The sequence below is a fragment of the Polistes dominula genome, unplaced genomic scaffold (genome assembly GCF_049000335.1).
Source record: "Polistes dominula isolate Pdom_NZ unplaced genomic scaffold, Pdom_raw_medaka contig_23, whole genome shotgun sequence".
NCBI lineage: Eukaryota > Metazoa > Arthropoda > Insecta > Hymenoptera > Vespidae > Polistes > Polistes dominula.
In genome coordinates this window covers 1622592-1637415 of record NW_028300963.1, presented here as the reverse complement: position 1 = coordinate 1637415, position 14824 = coordinate 1622592, and the positions used below count along the sequence as shown (strand labels likewise).

General features: G+C 27.0%; 3 protein-coding genes across 7 annotated transcripts; 1 reads left to right on the top strand and 2 right to left on the bottom strand.

Annotated features, from left to right (window-relative positions):
* Window positions 1-261: 261 nt before the first annotated feature.
* Window positions 262-3250, bottom strand: Atg3 (Autophagy-related protein 3). The gene is made up of 7 exons (XM_015318862.2): window positions 3113-3250; window positions 2277-2642; window positions 1933-2121; window positions 1611-1865; window positions 1374-1523; window positions 977-1104; window positions 262-856 (listed from the first exon to the last, which is right to left on the bottom strand). Exons 2-7 carry the CDS (start codon window positions 2346-2348, stop codon window positions 700-702), a joined length of 951 nt encoding a protein of 316 aa, XP_015174348.1. The 5' UTR covers window positions 2349-2642; window positions 3113-3250; the 3' UTR covers window positions 262-699.
* Window positions 3135-6749, top strand: Mo25 (calcium binding protein Mo25). 5 transcript variants are annotated; one of them, XM_015318861.2, is made up of 9 exons: window positions 3135-3275; window positions 4515-4571; window positions 4673-4794; window positions 4848-5015; window positions 5271-5389; window positions 5472-5640; window positions 5740-5904; window positions 6003-6107; window positions 6184-6749. In XM_015318861.2, the coding sequence occupies exons 3-9, from the start codon at window positions 4693-4695 to the stop codon at window positions 6364-6366; spliced, it is 1011 nt and encodes a 336-aa protein (XP_015174347.1). In that variant the 5' UTR covers window positions 3135-3275; window positions 4515-4571; window positions 4673-4692; the 3' UTR covers window positions 6367-6749. The 5 variants fall into 5 exon arrangements, with proteins under 5 accessions (XP_015174347.1, XP_015174346.1, XP_089028729.1 ...); XM_015318860.2 differs by lacking the exon at window positions 3135-3275 and adding an exon at window positions 3299-3775; XM_015318858.2 differs by lacking the exon at window positions 3135-3275 and adding an exon at window positions 3305-3406.
* A 919-nt stretch (window positions 6750-7668) lies between these two features.
* LOC107065283 (uncharacterized) lies at window positions 7669-14799 on the bottom strand. Its single transcript, XM_015318828.2, is given in 12 exon segments — window positions 7669-8095; window positions 8183-8299; window positions 8456-8640; window positions 8715-10081; window positions 10083-11634; window positions 11731-11885; window positions 11985-12182; window positions 12271-12396; window positions 12398-12470; window positions 12540-14043; window positions 14116-14301; window positions 14646-14799. Coding segments are annotated over 12 exon segments (5712 nt in total). The 5' UTR covers window positions 14658-14799; the 3' UTR covers window positions 7669-7858.
* Window positions 14800-14824: the final 25 nt, after the last annotated feature.

The following is a 14824-nucleotide window of genomic DNA, read 5'->3' as shown; positions in this document are numbered from 1 at the left end:
GTCGAAATCAAACAATTATTTTAAGTATTCATAATGTTGAAGATTGCATAAAAATATAAAGATTTTGGTGCTAATATTATCATAATATTGAACATTCAAATGTTATAAGAAAACAGTAATTTATTAATTTATACTATGATATATGTAACAAAAATAAAATATTAAAACACATTTTTTTCACTAATTGCAATTGTAATTTTTGTAGAATAATGTATACAGTTAAAACTAAATCATATTCACTTAATAGTATTATACATAATCTTTAAGTTATATAAAAATTTATTCAAATTTTATTTAATTCATTCAACTACAATGCCAGAGTTTCTCCCTAATGGTGTAGTAAGTGATTACATAGTTTCTCATCAGCTGACAAAGACAAACATGAAGTATAAATCCTAAATTGGCATAATTAATTATACCTATTGTATGGATATATGTTAACATATCTCAAATGCGTAAAAATAATTACATATTACAAAGCAATTGTGAGTATTTCTTTTAAAAAAATAATAGCATAGAATAGGACAAACTTACATGTTTGATACGTATATAAAGAATTCCAATTATGATTACTTATGTGCAAGTAGATTGATCAAATCGAGTATAATCATAATTGACATTGACGTATATACGTTAGCATTATATTATTATATTGCAAATATTTATATGTTTGTAATACACTTAACTAGTTACGTATGCTTATGCTGTTAACATAAAATTTTGGGTATAATCATATTCAATCGTAGGTATAACAGATTGCACGAATTTCAAAAATATTATAAGATACATGTGGACACCAAGCTCCCGGCCACCTTCACTTACTGTCTCTACAATTTTCTTCATTACGACAGCATGCCTACAGAAATATTACAATGAAAAATATAACTCATTTAGATAGAATTTATTAGATAATATTGTTGCGTAAAATCGACACATTGGCGTGTTAAGCATTGATTAGATGATTTGTAATTGATACCTGCACGGATGAACAGAAGCCATCGGTGGTCCAGGCAAATGAGGATGCATTTCCATCGTAACAGTTTTTTTAGCATGGTCTTGACTAACATCTTCATACATTTCTTCTACTGTAAGTGGTTTCCGATTCTACAAAATAATTTATGTAGTCATTTTATTTAACAAATTAGTATATCTTATTTTACATATATACAGAGTATTTCAAAAAGTCAGGAACAAACTTACAGCATGTGTTAATAAAGTCAAATGGATCAAGAAAATTCATATAAATTTATATTCAAAAATAATTTACTGAAGAATTGAAATTTTAGTGAAAATTTGATAGAGTTAGAATAGATTCCAAAATTATTAGAAAAGTTAAAAGAAATGAAAAAATCAACATGTACCACGCGACTAACCTCATCATAACCACAAAGCCACAATCGAGGTGTTTGATAATATTTATCATAGGTAATGTATAAATCGTAGGTACGAGTATGGATAATTTCACCTTCAGAAAATAATTCCGTTTTTTCTTTTACAGTCTTTTTTGAAGTCTCAGCAGTGAACTATAACATTTTTAAGAAAAATAATATTATCAATTTTGTAATAATTACATAATACATTAATAAAATATTTAACGTGCTTTTTTTCACCTTATCTTGTTCATCAAGCATGCCACTTATTTCAAATGCTTCCATGTCAGCAGCTTCTTCATCATCATCATCTTCATCATCTTCAGGAGAATCAATTTTATCTAATTTTTGAACTAATTGATTTTCATCTATTGTCATTTCTGTTATCCTGTCATCTATACCACCAAAAGTCGTATCATAGTGATGAGTGTCAACCCATCCACCTTCAGGATCATCAGCTTCTATAATACATTCTTGTTCTTTGCTGTATTCAATCTAAATTTAAATGAAAATGTTTATATTTATTCATCAATTAATAACCATATAAATTTATAAAAAATACCTGTTTACATCTGCGTGTACAAGGAACATTGCGAGTAAGCAAAAATTGTTTTTCTTTTGGCAAATATGACTTTGCCCTATCTTCATCACCTGTAGCCCATTGCCAAGTAGGACAATGATGTACAAGATGATCACCAGCAGCTACAAATTCTTCTGGTGTCAAAACACCTGTTTCTCTAAATTTACTTTCCTAAAAAGTAACAAAATTTCAGCTTTTTTATGTTAAGAATAATTATGTAATAGAATCATTGAAATTGTCATAATATATAATAATTAATTTATAATACCGCAAAAATACAAATAGTGTGTGTGTGTGTTTACAAGTGAAAAATATTTGAATTATACCTTTAACACAGGGGTTAAGTATTCTGCTACTCCCAATGCTGTACCTTTTACAGAATTGATAACACTTTGCATTATAGACAAATTCGTGTAATGTCTTATCAACTAATAATACTTTTTTTAAATATATATTTATTTAATTTATTATTTACAGAAAATCGCAGTGCATGCCGGTATTTAATAAACAGATCTGTCGATTTTTTATAACAGTTACTGACAATGTACGTAAACAGTTAATGACATGTAGGTTTCCCTTTGCCCTTCGCCCCTGAGCACGATGTTATCGATTCGTAGTACACTTTTCATCTGTACGTGACTTCGCATGGCAGGAATTACAGCTGGCTATTACTCAGAATATTAGGCTGATTTCTAACGAAAATATTCGTAGCATTAGAAATCAGGCATTTTGTTCAATTTCTATTCTCATTGGTTAACTTCGTAAGGAAAATATATTTAACTAAATGCGTACGCGTCTAAAGAAAAATTAATGTTTTTTTCAATTACTTACAATATTGACATAAATTTATATTTAAATTTGATTTAATTTTCAAGAGAATATCCTTACTAATATTGATAATAAAATTTTCATAATATAAAATAAAATGAGAATCTTCCAATGATCTCAACTGTGGTATATTTTGATTGGTCACATAAATAAAATGTAATAAAGCCAATAACACTACCACTACTATTTTGGGATTACTTATAAAAAGTAGATACTTTGTAATTATAAACGAATTAGCCCAAGTTGTGTGATATAGAAAAATAATTTTTTAGTTATTAATATCATATTAGTGAAATAACAAAAGATCCTTTATAAACAAAGTTTATAAACTTACCGACCAGATCTAGTATATGATTTTTAACGTGACACACAAATTGGTCTTTACAACACACATATACATAAACTATTTGCCTTATATATGAACTTCTAAACTAGAAAGTTATAGTATTATACACGACAAGACAAGTTTGCAATCGAATTTGGAATAAGATTGAATGGTAAGATCAGTTTACAATTTATTGCATAATATTTTACTGGTATGACAGGTTATATTACTTCGTTTGAATTTTTGGAACACGGCTAAGCAGGACTTCGTAATCAATTTAAATATCATTTTAATTCGTTTCTCGTAAGATGTTAAATGTTATTTAATAATTCTTCTCATTTTATTATTCGCATGATGCTTTAGTCATTTTATGTCGAACGTTTTTTATTCCATTTCAGACTTTTACTGTTACTTACTTACCTGTGTGTCAATACCTAAAATCATCCTTACGTTCGCCCACCATTTTTAGTATATGTTTATTAATTAGAATAATTATTAAATTCCTATCATTTTAATTATCCACAGCGTCTTCTTCTATTCTTCGCAACATATTTTTCAGTGCTCGGATTAGCTTAAGATTTAGTTTTTAAAAAATAAATATTTTTAGGTTAGATCACCGAAGCTTAATGCTTATGCAGATGGAACATTATTTGTATCATCTATAATATAACTGTACGTTATCATTTTGATAATATTACCAACTACATTTATAAAAAAAAATCTAATGACATCTGAATATCGTACGTAACATAAAAATGTGGACAATTTAATGGTCTACTTAGAAACTATAAATTTTAAAGGTAAAGAGAAACTGTCAGATGATCTCTTAGTTATTTTTTTTAAGCATACTACAAAATAATTCTGATAACGTTACTTTTCTATTAGATTTATCTTTGTAATATTTTCATTTGTTTTTCCCTAATAGTTATTATTAATTATGCATATTTTTGTGGGCTGTTAATTATTTACAGCTGCAGCTGTTGAAATTTGGATTGTGAAATCCAATTACTTATTTATTTCATGTCTAAAGCTTTTTTTGGAAATTTCATGTTATAAATATATATATATATATATATAGAGAGAGAGAGAATATATATATATAAAAGAAAGAGAGATCTAGTATGTTTCATACTTTATTTTTAATTAACTCTTACATATTTTTGTCAGTTCATAATACAGTATTGCATTACAGTATTGTAAGTAACAACTTTATATTTGAGTATAATTTATACAATACACAAATATAATTTCAAAATAATTAGTATTATTTTATATATATTTTATATATACTTTAATTACTTTATTAATTGTAGCATTTGTAATGTAACATTATTCCTATTGTTTGATATTCGTTATATTTTGCATATGTATAATTAATTAAAAACATAGTTGGGGATTATTTTCTTTACAGGATACCTGAAATCTGGAAACTGCATCCTAATTGCTACCTTCCACATTCATGAAAAAGGTTTCAGTTACTATGTCAAAGTCCTTCTTACATTTTATACATGATTAGTAATACCAAAACCACATAACAGTCACTTTTATTTTTCGCACATGACCCACAAGGTGTGCATCTTATAAGAATCATGCCTCTGTTCGGAAAGTCTCAAAAAAGTCCGGCGGAGGTGGTAAAGGCTCTCAAGGAAGCAGTTAATGCATTAGAGCGAGGTGACAAGAAGGTAGAAAAGGTATGTTGCAAATATACATTTCGGTTTCTATGATGATATACGTTCACTTTTAGGCTCAAGAGGATGTCAGCAAAAATCTTGTACACATTAAAAATATGTTATATGGAACAGCTGAAACTGAACCACAGGCAGATATTGTCGTGGCTCAATTGGCACAAGAATTATATAACAGCAATTTATTATTATTGCTTGTGCAAAATCTAAGTCGTATTGACTTTGAGGTATATCTTATTTTAGTATAAAAATTTAAGCATACAGGTTAACCTGTAATTGGTGGTACTAGCGTGTAAGAGATAAATCTACTTAAAGCCTTATATGAATAAATTTTATTTTACACTTTTAACTTATTTTTTCGGGTAGTATCATCCTCTGTTCGCTTGTACCATTAGCGAGCGTACCTACACATCCTGTATATTGTTATTAGAAATTATTTTGTATACTTTAATAAATGTTTATATAACTTTTGTATTATTTAGGGGAAAAAAGACGTTGCTCAAGTTTTTAATAATATTTTAAGAAGACAAATTGGGACAAGATCTCCAACAGTGGAATATATATGTACCAAACCAGAAATCCTGTTTACTCTTATGTCTGGGTAAATATATTGTTAAATTAAATTCAAGAATAGTTGTATTCTATTAAAAAATATATCATATTATACTTATATTTTATTTCAGTTATGAGCATCAAGACATTGCACTAAACTGTGGCACTATGTTAAGAGAATGTGCAAGATATGAAGCATTGGCGAAAATTATGATATATTCTGATGATTTTTATAATTTCTTTAGATATGTAGAGGTGTCTACATTTGATATAGCATCTGATGCTTTTTCTACATTTAAGGTATATACATTATATGTGCATGTTAAAACAAATATGTATATATTCTTTTCATGTTATAATATCATATTAATCATACCTTTTATGTTATGTATGCTATAGGAATTACTTACAAGGCACAAAATTCTAAGTGCTGAATTTCTAGAAGTTAATTATGATAAAGTTTTCTCCCATTATCAAAGGTTATTGAATTCTGAAAATTATGTAACAAGACGACAAAGTTTGAAGTTATTAGGAGAGCTTTTGCTCGATAGACACAATTTTACAGTATGTATATATATATATATATATTTTTTAATAGTTATTTAAAATATTATAAATATATTCCTCATGAAGGATTTATTTTTCCATAACAATTATTACAGGTTATGACAAGATATATTTCAAATCCTGATAATTTAAAACTTATGATGAATATGCTTAAAGAAAAATCACGAAACATACAATTTGAAGCATTTCATGTATTTAAGGTATATATCGTCTATTTTATCATATTAATTAATATAACGTTATGTTAATTATAAAACAATATTCATATTTCTACAGGTATTTGTTGCTAATCCAAATAAACCAAAACCAATTCTTGATATACTTCTCCGTAATCAAGAAAAGTTGATAGAATTTCTAACGCGCTTCCACACAGATCGTTCGGAAGATGAACAGTTTAATGATGAGAAAGCGTACCTAATAAAACAGATCAAAGAACTTAAGTCTGTACATGAAAATTAAGTCAAAAATACAACTAATGCTACAGCTACTGTTATTATTACAATCAACTCTATTGCTACTACTGCTATTCTACTATTACCACCAATGTCGCTATTGTGGCTATTTATTATTCTAAGACTATATTATTCAATTAGCATCATCATCATCTTCATCATCAACATCAACATCATCAATGTCATCGTCATCTTTAATGTTATTTTTTAGCATCACCACTGCAATTATTATCACTCTTATCACAATTACCATTGTTTCCATCATCATCATCATTCTTATTGTAATATTATTTTTATTACATTAATGTTGTTATTATTATATTCTATTCTATTATATATTATTATATTATATTATATATTATTATATTATATTATATATTATTAATATTATATTATTATTACTATTGTCGTTTCCACCATGTGATTTTCATCTTCATTATCATAATCTACAAAAATCCATTATCATACATATTTTCATCATCATGATTAACTGTTACTTTTATGATCAGAAGTTCATTATTATCATTGTCATTACTGCTACTACTACTGCTATTATTGCTACTACTACTGTTAGTAATGCTATTACACAATCAGTTAATTTTATTTTCGAATAGTTGTGTAAATAAAATTTACATTTATCACTTATTATTGTATCATATAAAGTTGAGATGATGTTGTAATACTCTATATTTCCATTAATGAGTTGATTATTAAAGTAAATGGTATGGCAGCTATAAGAAATTATTTTTTAATTTTGTTAGCATTCCTTTGACAGATTAATCAAATTTATTAATTATTCTTTGTTGATACTGCAGAAAATACAAATATAGCAAATAAGTTACTTCAAAAACATTTTGACAAGTTATTTATCCTCATTGAACAGCACTTATATCAATACCGTATTAATATATCAATATTTATTTATATTTATACATCCATTTTTGTAACAACAAAATATAATTTTGACATATATAAATATATACATGTAGAAGAATTTCTACAGATAATCTCTTACATATATATACATATATATTTATAAATCGTTTTTTGTTTCTAAAAAAATCTATTTAAAAACAACTGATGGCCTATTAATGCTAAACATTTATTTATATGAGAGATAAAAGGAAATTGTATTTCTACATTTATGTCAATAATTAATATATATATATATATATATATAAGATTGGTAAAGTAATTTTTATTTTCAAGTGTTTGTAATAATTAATTTATTCTTAAAATAATAATTTAATATAATGTATAATAAAATAAAATAATAATAATGTAATAATAATTTATTTTTTAAAAAACATGTTATATTTCGTTAAAAAAAGTTGAAGTCATGTTATATTTCGTTAAAAAAGTTGAAGTCATAGTTTTTTATATTAATAAATTATCAAGAATGATCAGGAAAATATGATGGTATTTGTGAATTAGAGATAAAGATCTCGCTTATTGGTAATCTAGCACTTATTTATATTTTTATCTATATGTATTTTATTTCAAATTGAATATTCTTTTATGTCCAGTTGATCAAGTATTGCTGTTATAGCATACTCAATAGTTGTAAATGTACGATGTTGTTTTTGGAAAAGTGACCAATCAGGTTTACAGCTTGGAAGTAAGTTAGTTTGCTTTCTTAATATTTCTGAGTAGTGTGCATGTTTGACTTTTCCTTTAAAAATTTTTTTACATACAGAATCTAATAACCACATGGACTGTGAGCATGTTGTAAGTGCCTATAAATTGAAGTATTGAATAAATGAAGTAAAACAACAGAATAATATTATAAATTAATGTTTTAACGTTTAAAAAATGTTTTTTACCTTCTTATATTTTTCATCAGTTACAAGTAACCATATAAGTGTTGCTACATATAAAGATAACTCTTCGTGATCCAATTTATCATTTAAAAGCTTTACCGTTGGTAATGCATATTTTGGCTATTATAAGATTTTATATATAACAATGATTAATAATAATTAATAGAATAATCTAATACATGGTAATATCAATGTTAATAATATATAATTAATAATATGTAGTTGTATTATTTAAATATATATATATATTTAAGAATAATAATTATTTATTCTTACCACGCAGACATAACTCCTTGTTGGTGGAAACTTAACAAATGTAATAAGTATATCTGTTGCTCTTAAACAAACTATTGCCCAAGGTAATGATCTATTACTTTTAAAATATGTTTCATAAACATAATCAACCAAGTTATATTCGCATAAATTAATGCAATCCTTGGGTGATAATCTAGTTATTAGACCTGTATTAAAAATTGATTTTAGTGCTATTGTAATTTAAACTTATATTTTAATAAATATGTTATATATTACTTACTTAATGAAGCAAGACACATTGAAAGCTCGCCAATTGTATTGAATTTTTTAAGTAAATCAATTGACTGTCTACAACGATGCCCTAATGTTTCATGCGGTACTGCTGTTTCTGTTGCTTTTTTTAATCTTTGTCGTACTTTTGACATATGATTAGAACCTTTTTTCCGTATTTGATATCCTTTCCATGCAGCTTGTATAATTGTAGCTGCTAATGTTTCTTGTTTAGTTTTTAAAATAAGAATCCACCATTTTTCAATTATACGAGCTGCACGAAGTCGCTTTTCCCGATACAAGCGTTTTTCACGAATATTTCTATACCATCGTTGAATTTTGATGACTGAAATTATTACACTACGATACATTTGTCGAATGGTAAATTGTGAAAGATCTTGTCCTTCCTCTTTATCTTTAAAACCAATAAATTTACATTTTTTTACAAATAATACTTGCCACCACCAATTTTGAATTGTTTTAGCAGCACAATGATACATTTCTAATTCTTTTCTTTGTGCTCTTGCTACTAATTTAGCTCGCCACTTAATTTGCAACCATATTGTTGCTTTTTTTAAAGCATCATATTCTTGAGCAACTTTCGTGCTAATTTTATTTGCTCTATATCGACGCTGTATGTTAATTGTTACACGTCTCAATAATTTATATTCCGAACAAATTTGATTTCCTTTAATGTACGCTCGCCAATAAACCTGTATCGTTAAAGCCGCTTGTTTCTTAATAAGAAATTTTTTACGTTCAACTCTCATTCTCCAATATGATTGTATAATGATTGTACTTTGTTTCAAACGAACATACCATTGTCTAGTATGACAGCTAATTTTATTAGCTCTAAACAAACGCTGTATATTGATAGTGGCAGATTTTAAAGCACGGAATTCATAACATTCTCTTTTAGCAATTTGTAAAGTTCGCCAACGTTTCTGTATTTTTATTGTATATAATTTTAATTGTTTATATTCTTGTTGTTTTTGTCTCATTATTAATGTAGAACGCCATTTCCTTTGCAACACAGTTGCTGCCATATTCCGTTTTTGTAGTAAATGCATATATTGTTGCTTAGTTTTGATCATTCTCCACCAAGTCTGAATTACCAAACAAGATCTTTTTTTCAATAAATATTGTTCTCTAATTGATCGGGATAGAATTACTGCACGCCACCATTGTTGCAATGACACCGTTGCTTTGTAAAGTTTTAAATAATCATTCCGTTGCTTTCTAGCAATAATAACATTTTTCCACCAACGTTGTATGCATATAACAGCATTTCTCATTCTTAAAATATTTCTATGAACAATTTTTTGTAATATAATGCACTTATACCATGCTTCTATTTTTACAACTGCTGCTTTTTTTCAAATATTCGTTTCTAACTAATGTTTTTCTCCAATTCTTTTGAATAATAATAGCTGCCCTTTGCATAGTTCGATATTTTTGTTGTTGCATGATAGTTATCCACCAGTTTTCAATTGTAATGACAGCATCCTTCATAATCACGAAATTATTTCTTTCATGTCTCATAATTAAAATACTTTTCCACCATAATTCTATTTTATGAACAGCCTTTAATTCTTTGCATTGTTCTCTTTTTATTCTATTATACATTTTTTTAAACCTCCATCTAATTTGAATAAAAACAATACTATTTCTATATCTTAAATAATTCGTACGATCATGTTTCATTAAAAGCGTTGCATGCCAATGTTTTTGAATTACAACACATGCATTTCTCATGTTAATATAAGTCATTCTCTGTACTTTCATTTCTTTTAATGCTCGCCATTGTCTATGTATAACAATCGCAGCTTTTCTTTGATTTTGAAAATCTTTAACGTATAATCTACATTCGTGCATTCGTCTCCACCATCTTTGCAATTTTATTATATTCAATCTAATATATAAAAATCTTTTACGATCGTGTATACCACGTCTTGAATTTCTCCATTTTTCTTGTAAGAATCGAATAGCTTTCTCTTTTCTGTGTAACTCTTTTAAATATTCTTCTTTTAAAATCATCAATTTTCTTTTAGCTAATGTTGTTCTCCATGCTCGCTGTATAATACAAGCTGCATTATATTTATATGTTCGTAGATAATTTCTTACACGAATATACCATAGCTTTGCACGCCACCAGGTTTGTATACATTTTGCAGCTTTATTAAATCTTGGTGCTTGATATTTGTATATAATTTGCCATAATAGCGACAATGTTTTCTCCCTGTGCCCATCAGCAATACTTTTTGTATCAATGTTACCAGTTAAAGCACAGCCGCTTTGTAGAAGCGCTTTTAAAGCAATATCAACATTGTGTATCTTTTGTAAACGTGAAATCGTTGGAACTCTGCATTGACGTGTTAAATTCGATTGTCCACTGATTAATTCCATAACTCTGCAAAGTCTGACGCCATCTCGTAAATCAGTTTGAATATTAGTTACAGCATAATCAAATTCATCTAAATATGTTTGTTTGTATGATACAACATATTCATATGATTTCAAAACCTTAGTAAGATCGCCAATACCACTTAAGACTTCTCGTGAAAAAGTTAACAGTATGCTTCTGCTATCTTTAATATTTGCTTTTTTATGAAATAAGCATGGATCGTGGCGAATTAGTTTATTAATCTTAGAATAATCTAAGAAGTAAACTAGAAAAAGAAATTTCTTTATCATAAATTTATTCATTAGAGTAATGAATATCGTATGTTGCTGTTTTCTGTGATAAGCATTTGGATAAGACTTTTTCAAAAAAGGATCAGAAAAGAATCTCGTAATAATAAATCTTGTAAGACCAACTAAATCGTTATTAGAACTTAATGGTATATTTTCACCATAAATGGTTTCTAATCCAATTCTTAACCATAATGGATTATAACTTAAAAACAATTCCAACATTTCCTTTTGCAATCCTAGACAAATAAAAGTAAGAATATGCATTTCATTTAATCAAAAGTTAATAGAAAATAAAGAAATTTAAACAAAGACAATCATATTTAATAACTTACCAATATCTCTATGTAAATCACGATCCGTTCTAATGGTCAAAATTCCTTTTTCTATACAAACAGTTGTACGTGATAACACATGAACTATTTCATGTCTACGGTACATAGCATTTGCAGCTTTTCGTAATGCATTCAAACGTAAATCCGTATGATATCTGATAAATCATTTGTACTAATGAGCATTCTAATTATATAATCATCATATTGTTTGGTTCAAATCATAATTATACAATTATATTATAAAGATAATTTACCTAGCTGAAAGTGCTTCTTTAGTTTCAGCTAAAATCGAATTTTCCATTAGTTTACATGATTGCCATACTTTGCCAATGTCAACACAACTTGATTCCACATCGGTATTCAAGTCTTCGGGGGGAGATAATAATGCATTTAACCATTTTTTAAATATCATCTCTTGATTGTACACCCATTTTTCATCATAATACATAGTACTAATTTAACAAATAATTACATTATTATGTTGTAATTGTCAATACTGAATAAGATTATTCTAAATAATAAAGATTCCGTATATCTTACCTACTAATAAATGGATCCTCTGTAACGCAAGCTGCAAATGGATCAGGATTGCAATATTTAGTAAATAAACTATCCGTGTCTTGAAGTTTATAATTATTCTCTTTAGATTGATCTGATGCTACATTAGGATTTTTTTTTAATCACATTTGCCAATGATAGTTTAGAAATTCTAACTTCTGGTATTATTAGGTTTACATTTTCTGTAATTAATATAACAATTAAATATATTCGTATAATATTCAAATAATCATAGATTATTAATAACTTACTTTTAGCGGGAATGTTCGAGTGAACTTTTTTTTTAATAATCCCTTTTTGCGTGAATTTTTCTTTTCCAAGTTGTCCACATTTCTTTGGCGATATCTTACGTGATAACGTCTTAACTGGAAAATATCGTTTAGGAGGTGATATTTCCATACAAACTCCTGATGATTTTTCTGTATCAAAAGTTTGCGTTTTGTTCAATGTTGTATTTTCAAATCTAACATGATTTTCCTGAATAACTGTTTCAAAATCAATATTCCTTCGTATATTCATTTTTGTTTTATGATCGTTATTAGCTTTAACCCATAAGTCTGCTTCTAAAACATCTTTTGCAGTTGCTGAATCTTTATTTCTTGTAGAATAAACTAATATGTAAGGGTTTGAAGTACTTTGAATTGGCGAAGATGAAGGAAGTACTCCGACACAAGGTGTATTAGCCCATTCATTTTGCACAGACCTAATTGGCGACAAATTATTCAGATTTGCAGATAATTTTTGTGATTGACATAATTCAAGATTTTGTAAAAATTGATTTTTTTTATCAAGAGATAAATCTAATGGATTATTAGATATATCATGTAAATTTTGATGACTATTTATTGAAAGTGTGGGACTTAGATTATACGTTCCATTTCCATCAGTTTGTACAGACATTGTTTCTACATAATTGTCTTTACAATTATCAAGAGTGGATGTACCCTTTGTTGAAATTTTCTGTTGATTTGATAAAGTTTCTAATACGTTAGTAGGTTCTAAGGCAAGATTATTTATTAAGATTGAAAATTCAGATGGATTATCTACATTATTAAGAGATAGCGAATCTTCAAATATTTCTTTATTTGTTCTGTCTATGATAGAATGATTTTTGGAACTTACATATGTTTCCTTCACATATGTTTCTCTACGTGTTTCTGTATTTTCTACAATAATGGAAGGAATACTTGGCATCTTATTTAACAATTCGTTTTTGTTATTGGATAGCTTTTTATCTGTATTTACAACAGTTAAATTAAAAGCACTAGAATCAATAAAATTTAAAAAATCATCAGAACTTTTCATTGGAAAAACATGATCACATCCATCTTGAGAAGATATTGTTGTATGTTTATAATTCAAATTTGTAATATTTTCTTTATTTTGATCATTCTGTAATCTTGATACATCCTTTTTTATTTGCTTATCAAAGCTTGAATAACTTTCTTGGTATGTAGTTTCATTATTTTTTAATATTTTTCTATCTTCGCATTGCCTTCTATTTCTATTTGTTTGTTGTCCCAGAGGTACCGAAGGTTTATTACACTTTGTTGGTGGATTTGTAGCAGTAGTTATAATTGCTACATCATATTTATTTCGTCGACTATCCGTAAATTGTAACACATCTCGCCAACAACCAACTTTTTTAGGAGACCATTTAATGGATACTATTGTATTACTATTACTTAAAATTGTTGCACGAGATATATCTAAATCTATGTGTCGATCTTCTTCAGGCTTTTTTGTAACTGTTATCTGAGATATAAGGAATAGTTATTGTATATATATATATATATAATCTTATTTATATAGTATTTATATACTTACATTTACTACCCTGTTACTTGTATTTTTAATAGTCAAATAACTTTGTACAGTTGTGTTTATAAATGCTTCCATTGTTATCCTCGTTTGAGGTTGAAATGGCCCCAGTACCAAAGTAAAATGTAAGTCATTATTAGTATTGCTGTGAATGGACTTAATCTTCTTTTCATTTTTTGGAGTAACATTAATCTGTTATCAAAATATTCAGTTATATTTCATACGTCAAATTTATCATTAATCCTTAATTAGTGAATACTTTTACAATAGTCAAAAACTTTAATAAATATTAATAATAATTAACAATAAAAGTAGAATATTTAAATTTTTTACATTAAAATTATAATGAAATATTTAAACAATAATTTTTTTAAATACATTCTTATTACAAATATATAAATAACATTTTAAAAAATTGTTTTTTATTTGCCATGACCCATGAATATTACTGATTTACGAATTAAGGGTTAGTCATTTATCTAATAAATTTAAAAAGAAGCACACATAAATATAAATAAAATATAACGTGCTCTCACCTGAAAAAACATTTTTCTTCGATTTAAAAGTAAATAATTCCTTTAATTAATAATAACGAGCATCTCACAATCACCGACGGTTTTAACGATACTTCGAATTATTTGAATTTAACTGCTTTTTCGAAGTGTTCCTAAAAACAACCTGTGGCGTCTCGCACCAGCACGGTGCTGACACCTCT